This window comes from Saccostrea cucullata, unplaced genomic scaffold (assembly GCF_032062105.1).
Source record: "Saccostrea cucullata isolate Sc308-1 unplaced genomic scaffold, CSIRO_AGI_Scuc_v1 ctg1603, whole genome shotgun sequence".
NCBI lineage: Eukaryota > Metazoa > Mollusca > Bivalvia > Ostreida > Ostreidae > Saccostrea > Saccostrea cuccullata.
The window spans coordinates 295,397-314,298 of NW_026928907.1; the positions used below are offsets into that span (position 1 = coordinate 295,397).

At 31.1% G+C, this 18,902-nt stretch overlaps 1 protein-coding gene across 1 annotated transcript in view; it reads right to left on the reverse strand.

Moving 5' to 3' along the window:
* Positions 1 to 8,028, reverse strand: part of LOC134279152 (uncharacterized) — a 43,732-nt gene extending 35,704 nt beyond the window's left edge. Inside the window, exons 1-3 of the mRNA XM_062761513.1 lie at positions 7,840 to 8,028; positions 6,674 to 6,952; positions 5,399 to 5,677 (exon numbers count right to left, since the gene is read on the reverse strand). Coding sequence (XP_062617497.1) covers positions 5,399 to 5,677; positions 6,674 to 6,952; positions 7,840 to 8,026 — 745 coding nt within the window. The 5' untranslated portion in view covers positions 8,027 to 8,028. The remainder of the gene's footprint in view (positions 1 to 5,398; positions 5,678 to 6,673; positions 6,953 to 7,839) is intronic.
* Positions 8,029 to 18,902: the final 10,874 nt, after the last annotated feature.

The window sequence follows — 18,902 nt, forward strand, 5'->3', positions numbered from 1 at the left end:
TTATGCATCATCTTACCTTCGCAAATGAGTTAATGAAAGGTATATGCGTCGTTTCCTTGAAGTAATTAAGATGCAAAAGTGCTTTATCGTTTATGTCTAATATTAAAGGTGAAAACGCACATATTAAAAAAATACTTGGCAACCATGACATCTGATAGCAAGTCCATTAAGACCCCATAGTTCTTTGTTAGACAACATTAAAACATCAACTTAATAGTCTCGGCATATATGAGGGTATATAGTAATTTATTTCAGAAGAAAACATATCATTAGATTGCTAAAATGCATCGAATGATTCAAATAACACTCTTTTATAAAAAGATGAAAAAATATTTGGCATCTTTCGCAAACTGGTCCCTCTGTTTTAAAAAGTAAATTTGTATCCATTTTCAATCAGGTATTAACACTATAATAAAAATTGAAAAGGTAGAGTTCTAAAGTGCGTTTGAGTGCAAGTTATACATGTATATCCTAATATAAAACATGTGCTCCTTGATCATAATTATAATGATAACGCAATCTTCTTAGCCTGTAAAGGGGATGAACACATGGTGACAGTCAATAACGCAGCACAGTTAAGGTAACAATAAGGGGGCGGAGCATAATTTGTACAGGAATACAGTACTATAACGTAATACAAGCTATATGAACGCCGAATTTTGTGTGAAACAAAATGATTAATGATTTGAAACACATGAAGTGTAATGTAAAATAATAATTTACACAAAGTTTTACTACAGACGTCGTTGTAATAACGAAACAATTAAGCAAGATCTGACAATTAAGAATTCAGTCTTTTCATGAATATTGATGAAGGAAAGGAGAAAACAGTAGGCCTATATGTAGACACGCATGTCCACGGAAAATCACAGAAAACGAGGTATGTTGCATTTTGACAACAATTATTAATAAATGGTTAATATGCATCATAAAAGAGAAGATGGTTGACACTATAACATTAAAAGATATATAAATACCATTAAAAGTAACACACTTGTCATCCACGTCAAAAGTGAGTAGTATCTCAAACGGCCTACCTCGCTTTGTTCACGACATATTTGTTTGTCAATATAAAAGTAGCGACGGCGACACGTGATGGATTTATTTAACCAGAAGTCTCTGTCGAGACTGAAGCTCTACTGGTTTGTACTTATAGCAAAAGAAGAGAAAAGTACTTAAGCAGTTGGGAATTGAAACTTTACAACAGCAATAAATAGAATAATGATCCTTGATAAAGTCTCTTTATGTTCTTAGTGTAGTCTTCTTGCATGCCACATTATATTATAATCAGACAAAAACTGTATTTGGAATAGTATTTGTGGAAAAATTTCACAGAAATTTCTATTTTTAGTTACCAAGGCAATAATGTTTATCGAAGTCAAAATCCGATATACAGAATTATATATCTTAGTATAGTCTACTTGTGTGCTAAGTTACACTGAAATCAGACCAAAACTGTAGGAGGAGTAGCATTTTGAAAGAATTTCACAGAAATACCATTAATCAAAATCAAAGACCGATAAACAGAATTATGTATCTTAGTGTAGTCTACTTGTGTGCCAAGTAATACTGAAATCAGACCAAAACTGTAAGAGGAGTAGCATTTTGAAAGAATTTCACATATTTTATTTTAGTAACCACGGCAACACTGTTCATAAAAATCAAAAACCGATACACAGAATTATGTATCTTAGTATAGTCTTAGTATAGTCTACTTGTGTGCCAAGTAATATTGAAATCAGACCAAAACTGTAGGAGGAGTAGCATTTTGAAAGAATTTCACAGAAATTTCTTTTTTAGTAACTACGGCAACACCGTTCATCGAAATAAAAAACCAATACACAGAATTTAATATGCATCTTAGTGTAGTCTACTTGTGTGCCAAGTAATATTGAAATCAGACCAAAACTGTAGTAGGAGTAGCATTTTGAAAGAATTTCAAAGAAATTTCTATTTTTAGTAACACGACAACACCGTTCATCGAAATCAAAAACCGATACATATCTTATCTATCTTAGTATAATCTTCTTGTGTGCTACACTGTACGTTATATTGAAATCAGACCAAAACTGTAGGAGGAGTAGCATTTTGAAAAATGGCAGACGGACATACAGACGGACGGACGCCCGACGCATTGCTATCGCATAAGCTCTTCTAGTCTCTGACCAGTAGAGTAAAAATAGCCATTTCTCTCCTAGCAGGGTTATAAATAATTATAATTTGATAACTTTATAATGTGTTTAATTTTAATGGTTTAATTTACAGTATTTTCGTAACTTTCATTGATAAACAAAATTTATAAATTTCAAATCTTCTTTAAACTGGCGCAAGTTATAGCATGTATACTTTTAACTTTGACATCATACAAAACTAAGAATTCTTAAAATACCACACAATGGGCGTTTTTTTCTATTTCATCCCGTATGAAACCACTAAACTTCATCAAACTTACTACAACAAGCTGTTTTGTCGTTAGTTAAATCCCACATAAAAAGTTTTAAACAAGTCACTGATCGAAAATCACTTGTCGATGTGATGTCATTTTGTAAAATGTGACGCAGTTTGTATGAGGCAAAATCAAGTAATATTTAATTCTCAACAAAAAACGTATGCTATGTTTAAATAAAATGTTATTTACAGATATTCTATTGGCCATTAACTTGGATTCAATGTATTCTTCACCCATTTATGAATATATTTTCTGTATATTTTGTATTTAATCGATACTGTCTTTTGCAATTGTATCAAAGGGTGATGTGGGGGCCTTAATAAATCGATCCAGTGCAAGGGCTTACACTTAATGGATCATAGTAAGCTCTAAAAAATCAACTCAAGAAGTATTAAAGTATCTGAAAAATGCTGCGATCGTGAGGAAATCTTGAAAATAATTTCATTATATCAATATTCCCTGCCGTTGACCAGCAAAACATACAGCATTTGGTCATACAAATATGATTTTAACAATAAAACTTGGTTATGCCTTGCACTAGTAAAAAAAAAAATAAAGGTAACTTCAATACTGCAGCTAAATGTTCTAACGGCACGTGATTTTCGCAGGACGTGACAAGTCTAAATATAAAATTTGATAATCCTGAATACTGTATACAGGGCTATTTTCGCCCCGTGTAATTTTCGCCCTTTTGCACTTGCGAACAGTTTTGCCCCGTTTTTAATTCGCCCAATCATAGTTCCGTTTAAGAAATTATGCTGTGTAATTTCAATTCGCTCCGTCTTAAATTCGCCCATTCAAGAAGAGGGTGAAAAGGGCGAAAATAAAACGGGGGCGAAAATTTCCCTGTATACAGTATGTAGCTAAAAACCACAATTACAGTTATTCTATATAAATAATGTACTAAAAATAATACTGTAAGTTCCTAAAGATACGCGTGGAATTAATTATCGCGTAATTTCACGAGAAGCACCACACGCGAAATTACATTACTCGCCATTATTTCTTTGGTGCTGAAATCTATGTTAAAACTCTTGATCAACCATCTATTCGCGAATTCTTATTCTCGTGATTTGCTGTTGAGAAGCACATTAGCAATAAAAAGTACTCGCGAAAAATAAGGAATCTATATTAGCCATACCAATTATGAATACATTTTTATTACATAAAATTGTCAGTATTTCAGTTGCGCACTTTAGCTGTACTGTGTAACTCATTTAACATGTAACAACGTCATGGTTCATTAACATATACGAGGGCTATTCAAAAATTACGCGGACTGTGCTATTATTTATTCTTACAGACGTGTTGATATCGCTGATGGAGAGGTACGGAGCATGACAAAAAAAATTTAAGCAAAAGCATGCGGAATCCAAAATTTAACTCATTTTCTATAATTCGCGATATTTTTCGACAATTTTCTCAAATGTATCTTTAAAATGTTTTATTATTATGCATTTAGATTTCTGATGTGATATTTGAAGTACTAACAGAAATATCGTGATTTTTCTCTGATGCGATTCCCGTGATAACGACTGTGAATATGACATGTCCTGAATTGAGGGCGCACCATACTTTTGTTAAATTATGTGTAATGCTCGAGATATCGCCAACATATGGATCCAAAATATGCATAATCAAACATGTAGTAGACTAGGGTATTCGTGACATTCGTCCACAAAAAGCAAATTGAAATTTTAGACCGTTAGACCTCTGTAAAAAGGCTATACGAGAGGACGGGAAGAAAATTATCGACAAAAACTTTATCCGGACTGTAAAGAACGTGAATGAGAGTCACCAATATAACACTATATCTCATAAATACCTGCAGTTTTTGGTTTTAAAACAAAAAAGAATATTCTTTACTTGTTTAATAGATTTTAAGCTTGGTGTTTAGCTGTTGAGTAGATAGGGTAACTCAAACTGTACAGTTACTCAGTCTCTTGGGAAAATGTTGAAAAAATGAAAGCTCAATAACGTATTTTTATATAATGCTGTGACGTCAAAGATTTTGCTGCTCTGTGACTTAATGATATGTCTTGTAAAATCGCTCAACATTGATACCAATTTACAACATTTTGATATGAAATTTCAAAGACTATATATTAAGTAAAGATTTTTTTTATATTATGTGTGACAATTCGCCCGATTATGTCGTCAAATATTTTTTCTTTGCAACAAGTCCTCGTAATTTTTGAACGGCCCTCGTAATTAAATTTTGGTTGCAACACGTCGTTTGATTGGATGTAAAATTCATTTTCATCGTGAAACATGTGTTGCCTACGTCACAATAACTCACGTCAAATATATAGCAATCCCCTTGACTTTACACTTAAAATCTGCTAAATTTAAGGAATTTTGGAAGATAATTTAAATGCTCCATAATGGAAAATTCCATGGAAATAATAATGCAAGAATTTAATATCTACCCAAATTATACTAATATAACCTGTGTAGAACAGTTCTTTGAAAGTAACTGTCTTTTTTTATAATTAATTTTACTTTTACATCTTATATACAGTAAATATTTTTAATATCTTTTGTAGGCATATTAAATTTAGCTATCGTGTGACGTCACAGATGGTTTTCCCCGTATTAGAGAAATGTAAACAACACTAATTTTTTCCATGTTTATCTTTAGTTTTACTGGATTACTGTGCAATATTGATGTAAGCTTCACCAATCAAATTTTTAAAAGTTGATCAACAAAATGAAGTACTTCAGTCTCAATTTATATTTTCATAAAATAAATGAAAGATTTTTTTCCTGATATTCAGAGTTTTGTTCTTTAAGTCACCTGCAAAATACGATCCTATCCAGATGCAAAGTGATTCATTTTTTTTTTATTTAAAAATACTCATTTTCTGAAATATTTAATAAAGAGATGCATGTCCACTAGAACAAGCACATTTTATCTATGATAAAAAAAATCAAATTTAATCCATTTACCTAATGTGAAGTGAATTGTCATTTCCCCAAATACATTTCGAACTGTGCATTCGTATGTACCGAAACAGTCGTTTTTAATATGGTTAATTCTTAGGCAGAAGTCATCTAGTGTTCCCCCAGAATAATTTTCGGATTCGTCGGACAATATCAAATCACAGCCATTTCTTTTCCAAGATATAGATGTCATTGGTTTACAGTCTTCAGACACAGATACGGCGTACTCAACTTCAACATCTTCCCCATCAGCTTTGATTTCTCCAAGAGTGATGCTTGGACATTCTGAAATTTAAACAATTGCTTTGAAATGATCAGTTTATAAATGAGTGCATTGTTAATGACTTAAATTTCTCTTCAGATGCAGATTTTGTTTTATCTTTTGAGGTACCCAAAACACCGGGTTTCATTTTTCACGAAGTCATGCCTGCTTCTAAATTGTTTAAAAATATATAAAATGCTGTCATATGCAATGATATTCACCTCTCGTTGGAGCTAAAAGTGAAGCATGCTTTACTCAGCTATTGTAGAATATGAAATTCTACACTTGTAAATTTCAAACATTTACTATACAGTAAAATACGAATATTAGGATTTCACGGGTATTACAAAGTTATCTTGGATCCCCAGATAAATAAATTTTCAGAATTTCTTATACAGATATAACTATTTATATTTATGGAAATAGCGAAGTAATTCATATGTCAGAAGACTTCATTATAACCTCTTTTTTTCTGAAGTACTATTGTATCTCATCAGGTATACTGAAATTCCAATTTTTTAGCTTTGGGTTGTCAAAGTTTCAGTTTTCAATGAAACAAATTGAAATTTCCATAGCTGCAATGTAAAGAAAAAAAATGGATTTTTATTCACAGACTAATGCATAGTTTCATTGCATATGCATTTACTTTTATACCCCAAATTTATATTGTTATAGTTTCCTTTACTGTTGCACACTTAATTGAATTTAGTTTAGCATTCAAATACATATGTACTACAGTTAACCTTGGTAAAGCAAAAATATTGTTCACAAAAGCAAAACTCAAGCATCAGTTAAGAGATGTAAGTCAAAGTCTAAAAATCTTTTACTACAGGGAATACATGTATAAACTCCATGGAATTAATTCTATAAATATAGAAATGGATTTTTATTCACAGACTAATGCATAGTTTCATTGCATATGTATTTACTTACATGTATTGAAAATCTTTTACTACAGGGAATACATGTATAAACTCCATGGAATTAATTCTATAAATATAGAAATACAAACGTGTTACCTAATGTAAAATGAATTGTCATTTCCCCAAATACATTTCGAACTGTGCATTCGTATGTACCGAAACAGTCGTTTTTAATATGGCTAATTCTTAGGAAGAAATCATCTGGTGTTCCCCCAGAATAATTTTCGGATTCGTCAGACAATATCAAATCACAGCCATTTCTTTTCCAAGATATTGAAGTCATTGGTTTACAGTCTTCAGACACAGATACGGTGTACTCAATTATGACGTCCTCTCCATCAGTTTTGATTTCTCCAAGAGTGAAGCTTGGACATTCTGAAATTTGAACAGTTGTTTTTGAAATGATCAGCTTATAAATGAGTGCATTGTTTATGATTGATAATTTTATTAGAGACAGATTTTATTCTGTCTTTTGAGGTACCCTGACCATTGGGTTTCATTTTCTCGAAGTCATGCATGCTTCTATATTATTTACAAATATATCACATACTTTCATGGGCAATGATATTCTCCTCCTATTGGAGCAAAATGTGAGGAAAGCTTTACTTGGCTATTGTAGACTATGGAATACTACACTTGATAAAACAAGGTAAATTTCAAATATTTACTATGCAGTATAACTCGTCCAGTACGAAGACGGATATTGCGATTTCAAGAATAATGCATAGTTATCTTGGATCCCCAGCTCTATGAATTTAAAGAATTCCTTATACGGATATAAAGAATAATGGATTTTATCGAAGTAATTTCAGAAGTCTAGCAGGTGACTTCATTATGACCGAGTTTTACTGTAATACAATTCATTCCATTCAAGTAAATTAAAGTTTTAATTTTTAAATTATGGTTTGTCAAAATTTCACTTTTCAATGAAATAAATTTAAATTTCTGTAGCTGCCATGCAGTGAGAAAAATTATTTTTTTTCATAGACTTATTCAAAGTTTGATTGCACATCTATTTCTTTTTATAGTCAAAGTATATATTTTCATAGTTTCCTTTACTATTGCACACTTGAATGAACATAGTTTAGCATTTGAAAACCTATGTTCTACAGTTACTTATGGAAAAGCAAAAATAATTTTCACAAAAGCTGAACTCAAGTATCAATTAACCAAAGTATTTCAAAGTCTTGAAGTTGTACTACAGGGAATACAAAAATGAACTCCATGGAATTAATTCTATTATAGAAACACAAAAGTTTTACCTAATGTGATGTGAATTGTCATTTCCCCAAATACATTTCGAGCTGTGCATTCGTATGTACCGAAACAGTTGTCTTTAACATGGCTAATTCTTAGGCAGAAATCATCTAGTGTTCCCCCAGAATAATTTTCGGATTCGTCGGACAATATCAAATCACAGCCATTTCTTTTCCAAGATATTGAAGTCATCGGTTTACTGTCTTCAGACACAGATACGGTGAAATGATGAGCTTATAAATGAGTGCATTGTTTGTGATTGATAATTTTATGAGATACAGATTTTATTCTATTTTTTGAGATACCCTGACCATTGCGTTTATTCTACTCGAAGTCATGCATGCTTCTAAATTGGAAAAAATATATATGATATACTAGTACATGCATGTTGTCGTGGATAATGGCATTCTCCTTAGAGCAAAATATGCTTAGAGAAGACTAAAATACTATTCTTAATAAAAAGACGTAAATTTCAATTTTTTACTTAAGTACCATTGTATTTCTAAAAGTAAATCAATGTTTCAGTTTTTGAACTATTCTTAGTCAAATTTCCAGTTTTCAATCACATGAATTGAAACTTCCATGCTTTGCAATGAAGTAAAAAAAATGGATTTTTTTTCAAATATTAATTCAAAGATGCATGTTTTTTTCTCTTAAACTCAAAATGTATATTTTCATAATTCCTTTACTATATATCACAATCTTAAATAAGTTTAGTGTAGCATTTAGAAAATGTTTACTATAGTTAACTTTATGATAAAGCTATGATAAAGCAAAAATTCAATGTGTTCACAAAGACAGAACAAAAGTATCAATTAATGAAACTGAATCAAAGTCTCGAGCTTTTACTACATGAAATGATGAAAGGTGTTATAATACGAGTACATGTATCAAATGTATCAACACATACTAAAGCGACCAAACGATGGCCTATATGTTCTGCAGACCGATCGACAAATGATGCTTATTGCTCTATGGCTCCTGACTAATCCTCATATTTAAGACATCTGTATTGGCCATGCTTATGAGACTATGGTAACTGTATATTTCAAGGAGGATAAAATGCATATCTGTTAATAGTGCTGATATAAAAATACAGGTTAACCTTTTCTATGGTGAGGTGTTACCTAAGTTTGATTTAGGAACAGCAACTTTATATACAACACAGTTGTAATTTTTTTTTCTTCAAATAAATTGTATACTGACGTGACAAACTGGCTCCGTATCTAGCCTTTTCAATCCTAAATGTTCTAGAGCTACTTAATCTTATACATTATTTGACGAATCCTACTATGATGCAAGCATAAAATAGAAATACCTAGTTTGAATGTAACATTCTCATCCATCCCCATACAATTGCATGTGTATTTGATACAACAAACATATTCCCCGATATCAAGACGATCTGCATTTTCAATGACAAAGGTCTGTCTTTTCTCTGCAAAACTGTATTTTTCTGTTGCGTTTTTTAAGTTGATTATCTGACCATCTTTTGACCATGTAATAATCCGTGCTTGAATGATCCTGTGATTTATAGGAAGCAAACATCGCAACACAACATTTTCTCCAACTGCTTCTACCTTATGTACTGAACGAAAAGCAATTAAAATTAAAACGAAAGTGATATTATGAACTATATACAATGCAGTCAGGGCATATTTTTAATCAATAAAACAAAATTAATGTCTCTTTTTATTTTTATTCTACTTAACGTGTTTAATTTTTAAATAAGTTTTTTACCATCGTGAACGTATTGGAAAAATTATAAATTAACATCTAATAAAACGTATTTATAATAAATGGTAGCAGTGCTTTTGAATATTTGTAAAATACATTCATTCAGAAAAGTGAATTACATGTAACAAGTTATAGTTGCAATACAGAATGATATATCAAAGATTGTATAAATACCCGAAAGCAAAGGTAATTCTTCATCAGGACTACCCTCCTGCCTTTTACAAACTGTAATTTAAAGGAAAAAAATAATAAAAAGATTGAAGTCATAAAAAATACTTGAACCGATTTGTTGCACCCAAACAAAGGATGTTTTCTATCTACGAATCTTTCTTTCAATCATCCATATATCTAGTATCTTTAATATGCTATTATATACCTCTAAATTTCTTTATTACAAATGTTGCAGCCATAATGATGATGACAACAATTAAAGCACCAGAAATCATCACCCCAATGAATATTTTTGAAGAAGTAGATGGTGTAGTTGTCACTTTTCTAAAGAAACAGAAAAATAGACAAGATGTACGTACCCATTCATCTGATCATAAACATAAAATAATTTAATTAATTTGCATTTTTTACCCAAGGCTTGGGCATTTTGGGTCGGCCAAATAACATCCTTCCAACTTGTTTAGCTGTAGACATTGTTGATCTGGAAGAAATTAAAAGAACAGAAAGTATAATCCTATTTACAACCAAAGATATTTACTTCTTAAATTATAATTATACCTTTATATATATATATATTTTGTACGGAATCAGTATAACATAGAATAACGTATGCAAAGCTTCAATACTAACATACACAAAGTTTGAGTATAGGAATGCCCATTAAACCTGATTTTATGATATGAAATTCATCTTATTCATGAACAAAACAAAGTACCGTTTGCAAAATATGAAAGATCAATTTACATACAGTCACTTGATTCAAGATTAAAAAATTGCTTATTTTGGTCACATTATTGAACAAACATAATTTAGTATTCTGAACCACTAAAAATTCATACAAACATTTATATAGTTCATTGCTTCTGTAGGTAATATTTGGACACCCATCTTTGAATCCGGAACAGCTGTAGGTATCCGTGAAATAGGAATCCGATATGATCCAGCAATAACCTAAAATACAATCAATAAAATTTTCAAAATAAAATCTATAATATGTGATATGCATTTTTGCATTTTAATGAAAGGAGTATATATGATAAATGTCAATTTTGGCCCCCTAAAAATCAACATTTTAGAATGACATTCGGATATGTTTTATTTAAATTTATTTTGTAGAAGAGATTATATAAGAAATATTTCCAATATATTTTTCACATTTATATGCACTCACTAGCTGTAAATGACGTGATAAATAATGGTATTTTTGCTATCTAACAAAAAAGCCAAAAATATGCCTTTTTCTTGATGTTTTTTCTAATGGGAAACATAGAGCGCAGTGTAGAACATACATAATTTTTCTGTCACTAATTAGTATTGAATAGATAAATCTTTGGTAAAAATATAAATCTTGTTCTAGGCTGCGCTCTATATTTTCTGAAAAAAAAAACTGCTTGAAAATAAGCAGTTTTATACAAGATATGCTAAAATGGCGGGAAACGTGATTTTTATGATGTCATATTTCTAAAATAACGGCATTTTGATCAAAATGAAAATGACCAATAAATGTCGCATATATAGCTGTACAAATTAAAGCTATACACTGGACAAAATTGCTAACGCACCACCAAATGAAAGTAATATTTTACTTTTCGAAACTTGTTTAAGTGGTATTTGATATATTATTATGCTACAAAATCAAAAAATAAAGTATTTAAATGTCTTAATTTATAAATAACCACAATGTTCACTGATGTGTGACCATTTCATAGAAAACGTGGAAATCGTGTCTACACTAATTTGAAGGGATATATTTCTAATTTTTTCTTTGCATTTTTGTTCTTTATGTTTGTACTAATTAGAAAATCAGAAATACAATTATACCGTATGCGGCATTTGATCCCAGAAGAGCGTGATAAAACAGACAGTATGTTGCCTGCAGGGGGTTCCTTTGGAAAGATATGTAAAAAATTTAAACAATGAAAACAATATTTATTCTTCTGGTGAGAAATTGTTGAAAATAGATTAGTAGACATAAAAATGTTCACTCTAGATAGCCAAGCCATAAAGTAAACACCACACCATAATTTCAATGTCGTTCCACAAAATTGGTGCAACCGGAAGTTGAGTGGACTGGTCATGGAAACCTAGGCATTGGATGACTAGCAGGCGATATAATAGTCAAATGCTGCATATTATTTGAATTTTTTTAACTGGGAGACTGTTTCTGATGTAACCCCAAGGACCATCATCGGTAATTAGCAATACACATATCTGGGCAAAAAAGAGGTACGCGATGCATGTCGGGATATTGGTTTCGGGCAAGAAGGTCATTCTAAGGTTTTGTTCTGACACCAAGACATTTCCCAATCTCATTGTATTGGAAAATATGGCGTTTTATATATACTCATACCGATAAGGCAAATGTTCAATTCACAAAGAAGAATTTTAAGTGGTGCGTTAGCAATTTTGTCTAGTGTATATACAGTAAAATTAAGATATCCATTTTAAGGGGCCAATTGAGACACTTACCATATATCGCTCTTTAAAATATAAGACGTAAACGGGGCTTAAAAACGCTTGGAGCAGGTCCTGTAAAAGACCTTATCTAAAAAAAGGCTCTTTTTTACAAAATGTACCCAGGTAAAGATTCCCATATAGCAAGCAGATTAGAGTCTTCAAGGTTTTTCTTTTTTTTATTTAGAAAACGTTTAATTTTTTTTTTAAAAAAAGATGTAAACTGTGTGTACATCTTCAATCCACATTCTTTATCAAACAGAAAAAAATATAATATTGAAATTAATATGTTCAAATGATTAAGACGTAGTTAGTATTTTTTATCATTTTGATTCCATGCAATAGAATTCAAATGTTGGCACTTTTTAAATTTAAAATTCTCAGTTGAAATGGCAAAAGAACGTGTACTTCAATTAAGCCCTGCATAAAACTAAAGATGCAAATGAATATCAAATATATTAGTATCTAAATAAGAAACTAGCTTCAAGTTGTTGAGAATATAAATATAAGGGGTGTGAAAGGTTCCCAATGACCTGTTTCAGTTTTTATGCATGTGCCACATATTCTAGCGCTTCAATGAAGACACACAGGGAGGTTTGTATTTTTGCTTTGTAATATGTTACATGTGAACAATAGTGTACCTTTTGTGATTAACGTCACAAAAAGGTTGGTAAAAAGATATGTTGAAAAATTCTTATACAATGTATCAAGCTTTTATGACCAAGAAAAACATGAAAATTTCAAAATTAATCAAACTATGCAATTTTCAGGAGAAAAACAATGTAAATTCCATAATATTGACTACTTGAGCATCATACATTCACTGTTTTTTACTTAACAAAGTCTGTTAAAAGATGGTTAAAACATTGGTTTAAATATATAAGTTGAAACTTATTATATTCCTTTTATATACCATGTAAACCCCCCCCCCCAAAAAAAAAAAACAAAAAAAACAAAACAAACAAACAAACAAACAAACAAACAAATTCAAATAAAAATATTTAGAGTTCGAAGTTATTTTTTTCAAACAAGTGTGTAGATTCGCAGAACTTTCTTCTTACATGTCTTTAAACAACAAGAAATGATATCCCCCATAATTGTTGTTTCTTTAATTCTGGTAGAAATATTTTTTTTGATTATTTACAAGTAAGTTTTGCACTGTTATATTACATTAAAATGTGTGTCAAAATAATTGAATTTTAACCGTCTATGATTACGAAGTTATGACCAAACTTTTCTCAAGAACTAAGGAGTGACATATCTTAACTTTTTACAATTATATTATGACCTAAATAATAGTGAAACATTGTTAACAGTTTTGAAAACAACCGAAGTACTTCATTCAAACCATGTTTATCGATTGTGTTCATTTGGAAAAAAGTAAAATGAATATTGGGTACTTAAATGATATTAAAATAAGTGTCCCTTTAGTAAATACCTTTCTCAACGAAAGTAGGTGGCTGATGATAACAGTATTCCAGTAAAGCTGTTAGGTTTTCATTGGGGGTACACTGGTACCTGTCTGGAGTAGTGCAGTTTAAGTCACGTGATGCCTTCTCCCATGACGTTAGGTTTGTTGGGCAATTTTCAACTTCTTTTATTCGAAGCTTCCTCGTTCCATCCTGTTAATGTTTCAACTCAACTTTTTACTTTAAACAACTACAGGTTATGGTACATAATTAAAAGAATCATGTGGAAAAGAGATTTTCTGGAGGTATTTTACACAAAACAAATATTAATGTGGTGATGTCACAAAGTTTCAGAATTTAATTGACCTAATTCTTTCTTCAAGAAGTTTATACATGTATATTACATTATAAAAAAATATTAATTGAATAATTTCTCCATAGTTACACACATTTTAAATTCATAACTGATTCATTATCAAAATCAGCAGCAATTTGGTACCCTGATAAACCCTTGCCATTCATTGACCTTAAAAAGTCTACCGGAAGGTCACTAAATGGATGCGTAGTACCATTCAGTCTCCCCAGACCTTTCAGAGACCCTTTATTGGAATGAATGTTGTGGGTTCATACCGTGAAATGTTACAGAAATGAAAACTTTGCTTTTAGTAAATAAGTCTCAACTTCGTAAGATACATGGAACTAGCACCAACTTTCAAAAGTCATGACCAATGTTAAGTTTTTCAAAGTTGGCAAACTACAAAGTCAAGGTCAAAAGATTAGAACTTTGGTGTCCGAACGAAGGCATTGTCACAAAAAATACATTAGGCATAGTGAAATATAAAAACTACATACCCATATGAAGTTTGAACAGAAATGAATCGAAATAAACAAATATCAAAGCCTGATTTGTTCCAGTAAGCTAATTGTTAATTGAAGTGAGATTGTAAAATGTTTCTCCAATTCCTACTTTCGTTTTGAATAAAGAAGAAAAACTTTGAATAAAGAAGAAAAACTTCAAATAAACTAAAAAAAAAGAGAACTTACCGATGTTACATGTACACAATAGCTCCACAGAAACAGGACAGACCAGAGGACAGTCATTTCGATTAATATTCTATTTACATTTTACATTTTTATTAAAAACACTACAGCCACATTCTGTAAGACTTGCAGATCAAATATGGCGTAGGTAATCATCGGTAATTAGGTATGACCTTTTTGGATCAATTAACAGGTTAAATTAAAGTTCCTTTGCATAATATTAGCTGTCTGATATAAGCAATCGTATGAAGAAAGAAATAATATGGGTCATTTCATCTAAATTGTGTTCTGACTCTCCAGTTTCCAAATGCATATTACTTGCAAATTTAAAATTGAGTGTTTATAGGAAAATCTCAACAACAACAAAAAAAAAAAAATAAAGATTGAGAAACAACCTATATGTTTAGTCTATGTTCCGTTAGAATTTTAAAGTTCATCTTGTCGTCTATTTGATATACCTTTATTTTTTAATTATATACATGTATGCTGCAAAATTCGAACATATTGCAGGTGTGTGCTATATTTTACAAGCTAGGATTTGCATTTTCCTTGGTGTAAAGGAAAATGACAGAGATGCGGCCCTTTTCAGGCTGGAACAGGAGGGTTTGGAGGGATTTTGTCATCAGATTATAGACGACAGCGCTGATACTGTGCATTGCAAATGATTTCTTCAGAAAGGTTGTAAGATTTCATTGTTGCAACCTCTATACAATTGAAATAACGAATGCTATTCAAATAATTGTTTGAAAAAAAGTTGAGAATGCATTTCAAAATCAGAAACTTAGTAATCATTATTGAAATACCAATCACTAATGAAAATAATATTAAAAAGCGTTTGAGAATGAATTTCGAATCAAACACCACTACATAACTACTTATGAAACTAGAGGTACCGTGAACACTGAAATCAGTAGATAATACCCCCGAATACCATAAGATTATTATGACAAAGTGCATATTTTCTCTTTGAGACCAGAAATAGGATAAGTGTCAGTTTAAAAAATAAAATAGGAGGCTACAATCATTGTATTATGTAATTTATTTTTTCAGTGGTAAGGGAGGGGTTGCAGGTAAGAGAGTTGAATACTGTAGATTACTAAATTTTCTCGACACCTTATTTTCGCAAGATAGTCATTGACTCATTATATATAAGCAAGACATAATTTTCACGAATTGTGAATATTTCTCTATATAATCTTAAGGAATACTATTTTACGCGAGATAAAATTTTCGCGTGCTAACTGTCTTGCGTAATTGCGCAAAAATAAAGTTCTCGCGAATAAAAAGTGATTTACAGTACCTTTCAAAAAAAGGAAAAAGCGACAATGTCCATGTATTGCTCTAGGAAACCCAAAATTCATATGTCTGATTAAAATGTTAAATAAGAGGTCACAAAAGTAATACGTAACAAAGATTCTGTGCAAGTCTCATCAAATTTCATTCAGTGGTACAGGAGTTGCAAACAACAGATGGGTAACCCAAAGAGTAACAGACAGACGGACGAAAAGAAGGACGAACAAACATCTCGATTACCATATACCCTCCTACTTTTCCAATATAGATATCTATTGGGAATCACATTGTAGAGTGTTGGGCATGACGGGGCATTATATGTAACGGTAGTTGGAAACGTAGGATAATTTGCATTATGGGCGAAGTAAAAAGTACGCTGAAGTAATTTAGCAGATAAAAAAATAATAAAACCTTTAACCAAATAAATCATCTCTATAATTCATATTTTAAAGTTTTTCATTTATTTTTTTTTCTAAAAAAATATCTTAAGAATCTGGGGGGATAAGGCGAGTCATATGCCCACACGGATTTTGTCGCTCTGTAAGCATTTCGGATTTTCACAGTTGTACGATTTACCTAGACATTTAAACTTTGTACAGCGCTGTCCAAATGACAATACTAGTATCTATTTTTAAAACCTTACGGTTATCGTTACTTGATGCTTTTCATATGCATGTTAGTTGTTCTATCAAATATGTTATAGGGTTTGGGAGATAGTACGCTCTACCTTTCTTTATAACTGTTTTTTGCATACAGAACAGCCATAGCACGCTGGTCTACCCATGACAGTTTACATTTCAATCGTGTAATGTAGTCTTGAACTGAATGCATTCAAAATGTTATAAACACATGTAGCTAGAAAACTTGTTTATTAAAGGAAATATTATAATTGATCGTAAATAAATTCATCATCATTTCTTTTCATTCTGTTTTTAATCAAAAAAATAAATTTATGTAAATTTCAACCTAAAATTAAAAAAAATTGTGATTCGAACACTCGCGACAAATAACTGGGTGCTTCAACACCGCAGCTATGACTACTGAGCCACGTAGTCGCACATACATTGCCCTTTAAATAGCATATAGTTCTATATGTATAGTAAACACACATTTTGACTTGGAGTTTTTGAGAATATGTTGCGAAACTTAAGTAGGAAAACTAACTTTTTTATATAGAGTGGGTCTTCGTACCATTTTTTTGAAAATGGCGAAAGATATATCCCTCAATACACTTTCAATATTTGTTTACAAAAAAATGGTACGGAGACCCACTCTATATAAAAAACAGAGTTTTAACATTCAATTTCTATCATTTGTATGTTACTAAAGCGTGTTACCATTTTGGTAGGTTAATTACAATCAATTTGTAAGTAATTTGATTCAGGTTTTATCTTTACTGTATGCATATGGATATAAATAACTCCCAAATTTAACAAAAAGTGGAATTTGCAAGAATCTTTTTAATCGATATTTTACCTACCCTTGTGTAGGCATATGACTCGCCTAATCCACCCAGATTCTTTCTGTATTTTTGTAATTTCATTATGCAATGTCTATTTCTATGACACTGTAACAGTCTTTACAAAAGGGAGACAACCTCAAAATCCATACAAATCTAGACACAAACTTAGCTATGATTCTGAGAATTCTTACTTAAATTTATAGCTTTCAAAGTTACATCTATTTTCCTAAAAAAGAAATGGATTCTAACCTTTATCAACAGTTCAATACATATTTAACACGAGGTGAATCTTTTAGTTTGACAGGTTATAATATTTGAAATGAAATTTATGCGTATCAGATACCTCATTATCATACAAGTATTTGACGAAGTCCTACGCAATTTATGTGTATGCTTGGTATATAACATTTATAATGTAAATATGTATGATTCTTATAATTTTGTTTCATATATTTTCATGAAAGGCGATACATATATGGAACATATGTAGCAAAATTGCATATTAGTATATAGTATAATTCTTGTATTCATACGATTCTAGCAGCGTTTCCCAAAAACTATAGAATAAAAACTTCCGACAGTAACATATATTTTTTTTTCGATCTTATGTACAAAATGTAAAGGTTTTGGTAAGTTTTCATCCGAAAGTTTTGAATAATTATTTCTGTGGTAGGACAGTAGGATTCTAGCAATACTCTTCATGGTACATAATTATTACTACCAATAGAAAAAAAAATTGTCCATTTAGGCACTTTTTCGTATTAAAGACGTCACGTGATGACCTCGTGGTGGAGTGCTTCCTTTATTACACGACCCATTGAAGTCTATAGAATGGATAATGATAGAAATTGTTTTATTCATGACTGTTTCGATTTATCAGAACTACATATATATTACAAAAAAGTATAAATCAATTCTGCTCTTTGTGCTACGTTTAACATACCTGCGATTACTGAGGCTTTGAATTCATATTTTTTTATGTCTTCGGTCCTATAACACACCTGGTCGTGCCGACAAATTGAATACCGCGCGTAAGCGCAGTATGATAAATTTTGGATATATTATGTAAACTTCTTTGAAATGTCACATATCTCAAAATCTTTGTGGGCAACGATGGCAGAGTACGTTTTCTGAAAGCAAATTCCACTGAAAATTGATGTCTTCTGCATCTTTTTAAGAAAAAACGGGGAAAGGCACAAATTAATGATGTCACAATTAGCATTTAGGAGGTCATATGAGAAAAAAAAATTCCTGATTCATTAATTCACAATCGTGATTTAGATGAACTTTCTCACGTCAGAGTACATTTATATAAATCGAATAAAGAAAGACAAGATTCTCAAATACGCAAAGACTGGACATAGACAGTCAATGTACTTTTTTGAGGGTCATGATATTTGCAGTGATTCTAGAGCATTTTGCTTTGGAGTTAAGACGTAAGTGGCTAATTTTAAGTCGCAGGTTCAAATACCAATGAGGAACGTTGAAAACGGTCCTTCAA